The 13,946-nt window shown below is 49.2% G+C and overlaps 1 protein-coding gene across 1 annotated transcript; it reads right to left on the reverse strand.

The window, feature by feature from the left end:
* Positions 1 to 485: 485 nt before the first annotated feature.
* On the reverse strand, positions 486 to 4,785 carry LOC100281685 (uncharacterized). The gene is made up of 2 exons (NM_001154605.3): positions 3,157 to 4,785; positions 486 to 1,288 (listed from the first exon to the last, which is right to left on the reverse strand). The coding sequence occupies exons 1-2, from the start codon at positions 4,643 to 4,645 to the stop codon at positions 813 to 815; spliced, it is 1,965 nt and encodes a 654-aa protein (NP_001148077.1). The 5' UTR covers positions 4,646 to 4,785; the 3' UTR covers positions 486 to 812.
* Between the last annotated feature and the right edge of the window lie 9,161 nt (positions 4,786 to 13,946).

Raw genomic sequence — 13,946 nt, forward strand, 5'->3', positions numbered from 1 at the left:
AAGTGAACTTGGATACTTAGAGTGATTTCACGTGTAATTCACATAACAAATGAAAGTGAAATGAAAGAAACACTATCATATTATGGATTTTATAGTCCAAATATTTAGAGAATTATATGTGGACATATAGTATGCCTCCATAAATTTTCATGTATTTCTAAAGTTATTTGTGTATTATTAATTTATTTCTAAAAAAATCAATAAAATGCACACAACTATCCGGATAAGATATCCAGATATCCAAGAAGATTTACCCGAGAAAATATCCGAATATTCGATATCCGATACATTGTATTCGAATTCGATATCCGAACAAAATATCTGTATTCGTATCCGTTATCCAGAAAAAAGTCCGCATATCCGAAAATTCCATCCGAACCAGTGTTCACCATCTTAGAATCCGGATCCGGACGGATATTTTCCGAACCATATTACATCCCTATATATAGTACACTATATATATAATATATACTAGTACAAAGTTATTTTCCAAATATTGTCTTCTCTCATCAGCTGTTATATTTTCCAGCTCCGCAATAAAGAGTACCAGAGAAAGAGGTGAGTATAATAACTCGACTACATAGAAGCACAAACCTCATGGGTTAAGGTTGAACTTGCACAACATTTCGCCAGTCCACACTACAAACCTTCGACAAACTCAAATTACCTCAGGCCGAGTGCGAGTCTTGAAGTCTGTTTTCATTGTTAGCAAGCAACACCACATTACTGTATTCATTCATCTACCTCCAATGCATCAGAAAACCCCAACTATTTAGCCGCTCATGGACCAGAAAGCTGCACCGGCCCCAAGGTTAGTTCACAAGGTGTGGGCTGGCACTCTTGAAAGGAAGTGTGCACGAGTAAGTCACGTATCTGACACCATCGAGCAGAACGACGACAAATATCCTGGAGAGGGGTTTTGGTGATACTCTTGGATCACCATCCCCATTGCCAGCCTCCCTGGGATCAGCTAGCACAGAGACGATAACTGATGATGCAGGCTTGCTATCAGTATCAGGTACCTTGCTGCTTTCAGCAGTACTGTTAAAAGCCTGAGGCTTTGTGTTGTTCGCTGTTTTTCCAGTAAGTGGAATTGCCTCGTTATACATGATCCTCCTGTTTTTCAGCTTGCCCCTATAAGCAGGAGAAGGTTTCAGAATTTTCTGGGTAGCATTGACACTTGAGGCAGATTTGGCCGAAGCAGGTATAATGCCACCAGATTTGGCCGAAGCTGGAGAAATATCAAACTGAAATACCTCACTGCACATTCCCGAGTTCAAAACAGGTCCTGAAAATTGTTACGCACAAATCCCAGAGTAAGACACTGTGGATAAATACTCAAGGTGTATCAAATGTCAACCAGACAGTTGGAGATTCTCGAACGAAATGTCAGCCAAAAATCTGGTGCCTACTAAACATTGCTGAAATACCAGAAATGAACACAGATTTTATGAGGAAAAATAACCACTAGAATAAATATCTTATCAAATACAGCAAACTTCAGCTTATAGGTCAAAACTATATCCTAAAATGCAGAAACTTTACTTCCATGTTTGAAGTTTGAAATTTGAACTAGGCTTAAAGCTTGTAAGATTTTTGTGAGCATAGGCTGAAAAATTATGTACTTCGCCACCTCAGAAATTGGCAAAGAGAGCAATAGTATAGTTGAACATACAAAGATCACCCCGTGCAAGTTGAAACTCCCTTACTGCCATTATACATGACCACAGAAGTTCTATAATCAAGCATTAACAACACATGAGTTCTTATGAGTCCATATGGCAAAAGATACCTCAGGTATGAATATAGTGCCATTTTATTGCTGTGCTACCACATCATGTTACTAGCTGGCAACTTTAAATACTCCCTTTGGTCACAATAGATGACGTTTTGGAATTTTGAGCAAAACGTAACTAATTAAAATTCAACTTTTATGTCCAACCAAAACACCATCTAGTTATGATTCAAGGTAGTAGCTTTATCTCCCAATCTAACATGCCTTTTGCGCGCTTTTCTAAAATAACTTGACCAAACTTACCATTTATATTTGTATTATTAATTGAAGTTTAAATTTTATATTATATGTTGCCATACCGTGAATAACAAATACAAGAATCATTAACGATTACCACATCACAGAAGACTATAAGAGAATGTCTGCACATGGTGATAAATGAATTTCATGTAGGGCTGGGCATTTTTATACCGACCACCGAAAACTGAACCGAACCGAGCCGAAACCGAACCGAACTTTCGGTTTTTTGGTTTTTCGGTACGGTATTGGATCCATTTTTTGTACACCGATATTCTAGGTTCGGCTTCGGTTTGCATGTACCAGACACCGGACTACCGAACCACCGAAGCATACACTTCATTCCATATCCCCACGTTAGCCCATCAATCAATGACGCACAGGCGTCCAGCCCAAAATAAAAATCCACACAAGGCCACAACAATTCTTGAGCCCGATAACCCCCACCCCCACAACATCCTAATAAATTAAGGCCTTGCTTTGTCCACACGCACTCCCCATCCCTGGCTCCCTGCCACGCCGCCATTCTCGTTCGACGTCCAGCTCCCAGATCGACCCGGACGATGGCCCCGTCTAACCACCATGTCCGTTCTTGCCGCCCCGTCTGACCGCCTGACCGCCTCCCAGCACTGCGCACGGAGGCCGAGGAGCACCTACGGATGTGCATCATGTCTGTCCTCCTCCAGTAGGTGCTTGTGCTCGCCGACGCCGAGGGCTAGGCGAGCCGCCGAGCCTGCTTCGCGGCTTCATGTCGCCCCCCATCGTGCTTGCCATCAGGGACGCCGAGAAGGAGCAGATCAGAGATAAGCTCGACGTTGCGTTACAAGGGACTAACGGCGACGGTGTTGCACTGTTGCCATACTATGCAGGTCTGTCCTGCTCCCAGTGGTTCGGTAGAAACCGAAACCAGTACTGAACAAACCGACACCGAAAACGTCGGTTTCTCTTATTTCTCTGCACCGATCGGTTTGTGCTATGTCCAAAACCGAACTTCACTTGAACCGAATAAACCGAACCAAACAGTCGGTTTAAACCGATTGCCCACCCCTGATTTCATGAATGTGCTACCGCAAATAAACAAAGAATATGACATTGCTAAACAAATTAAACATTGACTTGCTTACCTTCCATTCCTTCACGGAACCATTGTGGCAGTGGTGCATCTGGCGGGAACATCTCTTTTGAATTCATATCCTTTCCAGGTGGTGACAGATAGCGAGCTATAGCAACACTGGTCTCCTTGTGATCTTTAACTGACTGACTATTTGAGCCCTTATGTGCCACTGCTTTCTCACTAGCCATCACAGAATGAATAATCAAATTGCCATTGATCATAACATGTTTTCCATTCCTCGGCACATACAACAAAGCAGGCAAGATCTCACTAGAGTTATTTGCAGCTCGGTGTTTCTGCCCCGCTCCATCATCATGCCCAGTCATCATGTCATGATCAGTACTGATCATGTCACTACTGTTGAAACTGCCTTTAGGTCCTTTACCATGGTTAGTGACACTAAACACCCTAGCATCAGACTGGCCAAAATTTCCAAACATCACATTGTCGCTCCTTCCTCTCAGTCCGAGACTATGATTGAACCCCGGAACAAAAGCGCCAAAGACAAATGCAACAAACAGCAAACCAAGAAGGCTAATACTTGCCACCTTCTTGGTCTTGGTCTTGGTCTTGGTCTTACTCTTGCTCTCCACAGACTTCTTGACATCTGGTTTCTTGGATACCTTCACTGCAGCTGCTGCATGCTGCGGCTTCAATCGCGGGATTGGAACAAGTGGAACATGGGAGCCATGAGGCCGCATTGCATACCCAGAAACCCAAGGGAAATGAATGCCTGGCGGTGGCGGTGGATACACCCCAGGTGGTGGTCCACTCACCCCCACACCACCGAGTTGCTGCCTCAGTGTGGCGTTCTCCGCAGCGATGAAGGAGATCTTACAACTGAGGTCATTTATCACCGAGTGCATCGATTTCACCTTCTCTTCCAGCTCCTCCACGTACCGCTTCTTCCTCTGCCGAGAGAGCTGCGCGCTCTCACGGTTCCGCATCAGGCGCGCAGTCCGGCGCTTGTCCTCTTCCTCGCCGCCCACGCCCCTCTCATCGGAGTCCTCCGTGGCTGCACGCGACGCCGATGCAGATGGCGAAACATCCCCATCGCCGGATCGGCGGCACTTGGCCCCATCCGAGGTTGCTTCTCCGGGACTCACCTGCTTCCGCTTGAGGCTCCAATTCGGGGTGGCGCCGCTCCTTCCCTCGTCCGAGTCCTCGTGCTTCACCTTGCGGTTGCCGACGTTGGCCACGGCGGAGTTAGTGCCGGAGGTGGCCGGGGAGGCCAAGGAAGATGCGGTGGGGCCGGATCCGGCAGCAGAGCCCTCGCCGGAGTCGTCGCCGTCGTGCCCGCGGTCAGGAGACCGGAGGAGGAAGTCGTCGATAGAGAAATCTACGGGCACGTCGAAGTCTAGGCCATCACAGCCGTCGTCTCCGGCGAATTCACCGAGTGGGAAGTCGGCGGCGGCGAGGGGGATGTCCGGGTCGAAGAGGTGCGCCGGATAGTGGCGGAGATCGAAGGGGGAGGGGTCGAGGATGGCCGGCTCCGCCATGGCTACCGCGCCACGAGGAACAGGACGGGGAGAGGTGTAGTTCGCGCTGCTGCGCTAGGGTTTTGGCATCGTCGAGGTGTAGGACTGTAGGCACGGGAGGAAGGATAATTTTTAGAATGGAAATCACGGGTAGAGACTCTAGAGTGCAGACGGGGTCGGGTGTTGACGAGCTCGTGCTCGGGACGTGTCACTCCCTGATCCGGTCTTTCTGTTCGAAATTTCCCTGAATCTATTGTTCCTTTCCAATGACAAAAGGGACCCACGGTTGAGCGGGACCCATAGGTCATTGGCTCATAAGTAAACGTGGGCGATGTGGCTGCGTGAGTAGCAGTCAGATCTAGACTTGCTAGTCTTGGCCACCGGCGACTTGGCGTGCTCAAAGCGCTTTTAAGCATGAGTAACGTAGAAGTTAAGACGCCTGGGACTATGTGCGCTGGCATGTGGGGTCATGATCTCATAGTATTTAGCGGACTGCGGTCTGCGGACGGATAGAATCAGTTAGAAAAGTTGGCAGAGCTCCGCATACTGAAACATTAAAAATCTGAATCCGAGTGGAGTAAATCTAGTTTCTACTTTATAATATAAAGTGAGAGTTGTTGGCGCCGATCTCAGCAGCCCCAAGTAATAGGGGTGTACTGCCTAACGGTGTTCTCTACGGCGGCACGGACGGTCCGCGGTCTGGACGCAGGAGTGATGTCTTCCCTGCTTCGCACCGAACGGTCCGCGCACAAGGTCGGACGGTCCGCGATGACGTAGAATCGTCTTCCTTCTCCTCACTGGAACCTAGATCTCGCCCCCTAGGGAAAGAGATCTTAGAGCGTCGTGAGTCGACATGTCACCTGGGGCGACCTCAGACGACGTGGAGTCGCCTAGAAATTAAGAGATCAATTCGAGGAATAGGTTTTGGGTGTACAACTAGATCTTGCCCCCGGAAGGGATAAAATCCTATGGTCGTCTTGGAGTCGACAGGCCACCCATGACGAATCTACACGATCTAGAGTCAAATAGGGGTGGATGTGGATATGCGAAAGACTACAACTAGAACTACGCTACATCTACTCCTAGGGCAGGAAAGGTAAATAAAGTAGATAGATTCGATTGGAATGTGTTCGGAGGTTCTCAATCGGTCGTACCCCTTTATATTTATAGGGGAGGAGGTCTGGACATGTTCCTAAAAGATAGCCAACAACTCTCACGTGATTAGATGGATGGCCACGCACGAGATAAGGATAATCACCTGAGTTGATCTGATCGCAGGGTCGCGGACCGTCCGGGCCCTAGAGCCGGACCGTCCGCTACTTTTGGTGCTCAACACATGCCCCTCTGTCTTTTGGTGGAGCTTGGCGAACCAAAAGCACTAGTAAAAACTTCAAAAACAATTGACCCCATGAGTTATTTTGTTCCCGAAGTAAGGACTCAGCTCGATGCAAGTCATCGGCTCTTGCGATCAGATAATATAAATACTTGATAAAACTTCTGTGTCGAGTGCGGGTGAGAGCGAACAGAAGGTTTGGCCTTAGTGGGCCAAACAAGCTCAGGGATAGGTGACTTTTTTCTGGCTCTTGGGGCTTGGGTGGCCGGCTATATTTATGTCGGCGTTCCGCACTAGGCGGGTCACAAGTGACTTCTGATGCTCCGAACGGTTCGACCTATGCAGTCGGACGGCCTGCGAGTGGATCGAACAGTCCGGTACTATTCTCGGACTGTCCGGTCGCGTCGGGAAACACCTGCGACCCTTGTGGTGGGCTCTGTGTAACTCCGGACAGTTCGGCGTAGGGTGTCGGACGGTCTGACGGAGGGTCGGACGGTCCGAGATCGTGTGCGGACGGTCCAGCCGTGCTCAGAGTTGACCCATCATTTAGCGGAGATGGCGGTGACGGTCGTCCTAGATATGAGTCCATCGACATACCAAAATATGGCTGCGGAAACCCATTTGTTGCCGATGTGTTTGGCGCAATTGTTTCGATGTCTAATTTATGTGATAAAAAATTAGGCATGTGAGTTTTTCCTAATGCATGTGCCATCCTCTCTATATCCTCTGTGATACTTTTAATCCGATTATCAAAAAAATAATAATAGATGGAATATCATTGGCTGACCTGGCATCACCTATTGTGGGGAGCTGTTGCAGCACGGCTGACATGTACTCACCGTTTATTTCCCTCTCTTGGACGATTTTCTCGTGGCAATCTCCCCTAAAGTGCGAGAGGAACCACTTATCCTCCACCTTGAGCACCTGATCCTTTTGTCGCTGGACCTCTGTCACACCCGGTTTTTAGAAGGTAAACCGAATGCGAACCATGTACGTGCCAGGATCAGTTATTCACGTACACAGCAGTTACATAATATGGACATCATCACACAGTGCTCAAAATAGTATTAATAAGGGAAATAGTCGATTACATCATACGTCTGAGACGTCCATATAGTTCTTACAATAAATCAAAGTGCGAAAACGAAACGTAGATAACACGGCCTTCACAGGCAGCCGACTGGGGGTTGCCGCTAACCCACACCTAGAACTCGTCGTAGTCTTGGAACTCCTGGAAGTCTCCTTCCACAGCTTCATCTTCTCCTGAGCAGTGGTTGCAATGCTGACAACCTGGGGGGGGTTTGGTGTGTAGAGCAAGGGTGAGTACACATCAACATACTCAGCAAGCATCCCGTTTGGCTGTAGTGGACTAGCTTTATGTGGGGATAAGTCAAGCAGTTGCTTTTAGTTGGTCAGATTATTATTTACTAGTAGAAAGCCAAGTTTTAGCATTAACCCAAGTTATTAACCCGATGTACCCTTTCCAAACGGAAAGAATACCACTTACCAGCACCATAATCATAACCAGAACCATCAATCTCATAACCACCTGTACCACAATATCTCTGATCAAGTATCACTAATCACTGGAGCTCCCTTGGCCGCTCATAACCGCGAGCACGGCTGATATATCAGTTTCATAACACTCTGCAGAGGTTGTGCACTTTACCCACAAGCCGTGATTCCCTCTTGCCTCGGGCCGATCAAACCCTTAAACACTACCAAGGTGAATAGGCAGGGTTTCACTACGTAGCCTTTACAAAGATTCCCCGGGGCTGTAGCCACCCGTTAGGTTTCCTAAATGCACCGCACTCCTCCCCAAGGGGCGAACCCAAACTTGGCAGAGCGAGCCGCATACACCGAGCCCCATTGACGGCACGACGGCTAAGTGAACTACACCCCGGATCCTCTAATTATTCAGCTAAGGGCACCCCATTCCACCCTCATGGTTGCACTGTTTTCCCGGGCGGTCATCCATAGAACAGGTCCTTACGGAGAGGCACTCGAGAAACCGCTCGAGTCCCCTTGAAAACCACAAGTACAACATCATAATAAGAGAAGGGAAAACAGCGTATCATAGATAATCACATCATGTTCATTGATTAGAGTTGAGCAATAGCATCAGACTAAGTAGTAATAATCCGACCCAAATAGGTAAACAAGGACATGGATAACAAAAGATAGTCAATCCTTAGGTATAAATGTGTAATGCGGGAGGTGAATTAAAGAATGAATAGGACATAGATAGGTCAAAGGACACTTGCCTCCACCAAACGACTGCTGCTCAGGGGCTTCTCCTGCGGATTCCTCGGGCTCTTCGACCGGATCGTTCTCTATGCGAGCGCAAACGTACATACATACATCCACATATTTAATACAAAAGAACAGTACACCATACAAGATAACAAATAAAGCGAATATGCATCAAGTATGACATTCGATAACGCATTTGTTATGGTTAGAAAGAAACGGGGAAAGGTCTCGCAGGGGGTTAAATCTTATGCACTAATGACACAATTGGTTTTTAACAAAATAATTCTGTTATATATATTTATATATACTGATGGAAACCTAATCACTTTTAGTTGATCAACATTGCACAGGGTAAACAATTAACTACGTGAATCAATAACATAACGAAATTTTAAATTAAACTTCCTATTTTCCTATAGCATGAACAGTGATTAGCCTACTTAAAATACAGTAATTATGATCACAGAAAGTAAATAAAATAAAATAAAAAAAATAATAAAAAAAAACAGAAGGGGGGGGCGGTTGAACCGGCCCTAGGGCGGTTGAACCGGCCCTAGGCGGGGCGCGGGCGCGGGCGGGGCTGGCCGGGCGGCTGAGCCGCTGAGCCGGCCGGTTGAACCGGCGGCCAGGCGGGCGCGCGGGGGGGGGGGGGGGGGGGTCGGGCTGGGGAGGGCGGGCGGCGCAGGGGGCGGCCGAGCCGGCCGAGCAGGGGGCGGGGCGGCCGAGCCGCAGGGCGCGCAGGGGCGCGGGGCAGGGCGCGGGGCGGCCGAGCGGCCGAGCCGGCGGGGTGGGGCGGGCGGCCGAACCGGCCATGGGGCCGAGCGGCGAGGGGAAGGGGAGGGAGGAGAGGGGAGAGAGGGAGGAGGGAGAGAGAGAGGAGGGGGGGCTCACCGGTGTCGGGGATCGACGGCGAGGGGCGGCCGGCGGCAGGGGGCGGCGCGGCGACCTAGGGCAGGGGGCGGGTAGGGGGTAGGGGCGGCGGCTTAGGTGGGGAGGGAGAAAATGAGGGGGGAGAGGGAGAGGGTTAGGGAATAAGGGAAAGAGGGGGGGGCGGCTGGGCCTTCCAGGCCTAAGAGGGGGGGCGCGCAGGGGCCTGGGCCGGCCGGGGTCGGCCCACGGCGCGGGAGAGAGAGAAAAAGAGGAGAGAAAAAGAGAGGGAAAAAAAAGAAAGAAAAGATCTTCTCCACATTTTCGAAATCCGATCTTTCTACATGAATGCAATTGCGCTTTCAAAGCAATCAAAAGAAATGCAAGGTTCGGCATGGTGCATCAAACAACATAAAGTATTTAGGGTTTTTCCTTACACGGGAATTCCAAACCGAATCCCGCTTAGAACTTTGGAAAAGGTCAAGGTTTAGCGAAGGGAAAAAGAAAAGGAAAAGGTAACGCCCGAATTTTGGCGAGTAAAGAAAAGAAAAAAAAATTCACTGCAAAATTCGGGGCGTTACAAACCTATCCCCCTTAAAAGAATCTCGCCCTCGAGATTCAGGGCTGGCTAGCAAAGAGCTCCGGGTACTTAGCCATCAGATCATCTTCACGCTCCCAGGTTGCTTCTTCCTCAGAGTGGTGACTCCATCTGACTTTGCACATTCTGACGGTCTTCCTTCGGGTGACTCTATCTGCAACCTCAAGGATCTGAGCTGGCTTCTCAACATAGGTCAAGTCCTCCTGGACTTCCAGACCTTCCACTGGCAACTGCTCTTCCGGCACACGCAAGCACTTCTTCAACTGAGACACATGAAAGACATCATGCACAGCAGACAAATTCTCTGGCAAACTGAGCTGATAAGCCACTTCTCCTCGTCTTGCAAGAATCTGATACGGACCAATGTAGCGGGGTGCTAGCTTGCCTTTCACTCCGAATCTTCTGACTCCTCTGATCGGTGACACTTTCAGATAAACAAAGTCTCCGACTTCGAAACTCAGCTCTCTTCTTCTTGTGTCTGCATAGCTTCGCTGCCTTGATTGCGCTATTTTCAGATTCTCTCGGACCATCTTGATGTTCTCTTCGGCTTCAAGCAAAATATCTGGCCCAAACACCTGCTTCTCTCCAGGCTGATCCCATTGCAACGGAGTTCTGCAACTCCTTCCATACAGCGCTTGAAACGGTGACATCTTCAAACTGGCCTGATAACTGTTGTTATAGGAAAACTCTGCATAAGGCAATCGCTTGTCCCATCCGGACTGATCTTGCAACGCACAGGCTCTCAGCATATCTTCAAGAATTTGATTGGTTCTTTCAGTCTGACCATCTGTCTGCGGGTGATAAGCTGAACTAAAATTCAGATGCGTGCCCAAGGCTTCATGCAACTGCTGCCAGAAATGAGAGGTGAACTGCGTTCCTCTGTCTGACACTATCTTCTTTGGCACACCATGAAGACAAACGATCCGAGACATATACAATTCTGCCAATACTGCACTGTTGTAGTTGGTCTTGACAGGTATGAAGTGGGCTGACTTGGTCAAGCGGTCCACTACTACCCAAATGGAATCGTAGCCGGCTCGAGTGCGAGGCAATCCGACTATGAAATCCATACCAATTTCATCCCATTTCCACTGAGGGATCTGCAACGGTTGCAACAATCCAGCTGGTCTCTGGTGTTCTGCCTTAATTCTTCGACAACTATCGCACATAGCCACATGCTCTGCAATTTCTCTTTTCATTCCGTACCACCAGAATTTCTTCTTCAGATCCTGGTACATCTTCTCACTGCCAGGGTGAATCGAATAAGCTGTCTCATGAGCTTCCTTAAGAATCAACTCCCGAATAGACTGGACATTGGGAACACACAAGCGGTCTTTGAACCATACCACACCTTCAGCATCTTCTCGAAAATCTTTGCCTCTGCCATCTAGAATCAATCGCCGAATCTCACTGATCTTCTCATCATTTTTCTGCGCTTCTTTGATTTCGCGCTCCAAGGTAGGTTCCAATTCAACTGTGACTCCTCGCGAATTGTTCAGAAATCCGAGACTCAACCTTGATACTCTCAATTGGGTCTGCTTCACTGCTATCGACAGCCATCTGATAACAACTTCCTTTCTTTGGCTCAGGCGGGACTAACCCGGTCACCACTTCCTCTCCTAGTGGGGACACCAACTTGATTGTCCTTTTATCACAACTGATAACTGCCTGATACTTATCTAGCCAATTCATCCCTAGGATGACATCTATTCCCTGAGTACCCATTACTATAAGGTTGGCGGGAAATGCTATCCCCCTTATTTTCACACTTATATTCAAACAAATGCTATCAGCTCGAATTCTACCACCGGCTGAGTCAATTTGAATGGGGGTTAACATGGTAGTAATTGGAAGATTATGTGCTTCTACCCATGATGCAGTAATGAAAGAATGTGTTGCTCCAGTATCAAATAACACTTCTGCAATATGGGAATCGACTGGGAACATACCTACTGTCATGTCGGGGGTCTCCTGAACTGCTTCAGCCTCCAAGTGATTCAATCTTCCATGATTATAGCGCTGCTGAGAGCGATTGCCTGCTCCAGGCTGAGACACATTCTGCTTTGCTGGGGCATTGGGGCCTGACTGCTGCTGGGCTGCCTTCTTCGGACATTGCATCACCCAATGGCCTTGCTCTCCACAGTGGAAACATGCCCTGTTTCCAACCTGAGCTGGTGCTGCCTGACTGTTCTGCTGATTTGCTGGGGCAGGAAGACGAGGTGCTTGCTGATTCTGCTTTTGAAACTGACCTCCTGACTGATCGCTCTGACGGTTCTGGTACTGATGCTGAGGATACTGCCTTTGGAACTGCTGATACTGCTGACGCTGCTGATGCTGCTGAGATGGACGCTGGTTCTGCCTGAACTGCTGAGGTTGATTGCCTGAGAAACGGGGACGGCTGCTGCTTCCAGGCTGGGGTCCACTGATCTTGCGCTTACGATCTTCCATCTCCTTACGCTTCCTTTCTGTCATGATTGCTCTGTCAATCAGGTGCTGGAATGTCGGGAAGGTGTGGTTCATCAGCTGATACTGCAGAGGGTCAACCAAGCCTCTCAGGAAACGGTACTGTCGCTTGGCGTCGGTGTTGACATCTTCAGGAGCATAGCGAGACAACTGCAGAAACCTGTCCCGATACTCACTGACAGACGATGACCCTTGCTTAAGGGCTAGGAACTCCTCCTTCTTCACTGTCATCAGACCTGCAGGCACATGGTACTGACGAAAGCTACCTCGGAATTCTTCCCAGGTGATGGTGTCGGGGTTGGCATGGGTGGCGAGGTAAGACTCCCACCATGACTGGGCTGCTCCTCTCAACAGACGGGGACCATACAAGACTTTCTCCCGGTCATCGCACTGAGCGGTATGCAACTCCCGCTCCACAGTGCGCAGCCAATCTTCAGCATCCATAGGGTCAGAAGAGTGAGCGAACGTTGGTGGATGACCTCTCATGAATTCAGCACGCTTGTCTCTGGGCATCTGAGGCATCTGAGGCTGGGGTGGTGCTTGCTGCTGTTGCTGCTGCTGCTGCTGCTGAATGGCGGCCAGAGTCTGACCGATGGCTTGAACTGCCTGAGTCTGCATCAGAAACATCTGCTCAATCGACATCGGGGGCGGGGCGGCAGGTGCTGCTGCTGGGGCACCTCATCCTGCGGAGCGGCTCGCTCCTGCTGAGCACGCCTTCCTCCTCTACGCCTGTTCTCTGACATCTGCAGAACGCAACCACACATCAGAACTGATCTGGCAAAGCTTGCAGCATAAGAAAAGAGTATAGAATTCTCCAACAGCACTGAACAGATGAGCATCTTCACTGATCTCCAACACAGACCACACAGCTTCTCAGATAAAGAGGAAAGGAGAATAATGGGTTTCCCAACTATATATAACTAACTTTATTGACATAGTATGTAAACCAAAATGCAGGGGATACCCACACTCTGGTGACAATCATTACAAAGATCCAAACCAAACATAGTTCATCATGACAAACATAAATGCACAGGATATAGCAAACTACCCTGTCTAACTAAGACTAACTAAGACTGAGACTAAAGCTAAGACTGAAGCTCCTATGTATATATATTTCGTATTAATTACAAGATCCAACTCTAACGATCTATGGTTCTAGATTTATCTTGGTCTTGCAGGCGGGATTGCCATAAGACTGGTGTCCACGCTGAGGTGAGCGGTACGGGTGCTGAGTCCCGACGGGAGCGGGGGAACCACCGTCCAGATAACGACGTTCCGCGCGCTCAGCCCGCAGCAGGGCGATCTCAGCACGAGCCCTACTCAGCTCGTCTAGTGCATGGTCCAGCTCCGTGTTTAGCACGGCGGCTAGGTTGACTGTGCTGCTCAACCTAGGATTGCCCTCACCGACAGGTGAGACAATCACGCCTCCTGTGCTGCCAGATGAACGGCGGGGGTAATACTTCAGGTCAAGACCGTCAGCTGCCCCACCGAAAACCGAGCAGTAGTGCGAAAGCGCACGCCGTGCAGCATCTTGCATGGCTGCCTCAGCTGAGTCCCGTTCAGAGATAGAATAGTGCTCTGAACAGGCCTCTGCACCCTGGAGACTGTCCTCCGGGCAGCGCACCAAGCAAGTCGCCTCCCAGCGGTCCGGGTAGACCCCGCGACTATGCTGGTAGACCACACAGCGATACTCGACGGACCAAGTATGCCGGTCAAATGCCCGACGTAGCAGGGTGTCGAGCGCATCATGGAAGTGACACCCGCGAGCAGCGTCGCGAGTGATGGGTCGAGCAACCCATCCTTCC

Source organism: Zea mays, chromosome 6, assembly GCF_902167145.1.
Source record: "Zea mays cultivar B73 chromosome 6, Zm-B73-REFERENCE-NAM-5.0, whole genome shotgun sequence".
In the NCBI taxonomy this organism is placed as follows: Eukaryota; Viridiplantae; Streptophyta; class Magnoliopsida; order Poales; family Poaceae; genus Zea; species Zea mays.

Coding starts and splice junctions, on each gene's coding strand:
- LOC100281685 (NM_001154605.3), bottom strand. CDS start 4,645: ATGGCGGAGCCGGCCATCCTCGACCCCTCCCCCTTCGATCTCCGCCAC. Junction 1,289..3,156: donor GTTCCGTGAAGGAATGGAAG/GTAAGCAAGTCA, acceptor AACAATTTTCAG/GACCTGTTTTGAACTCGGGA.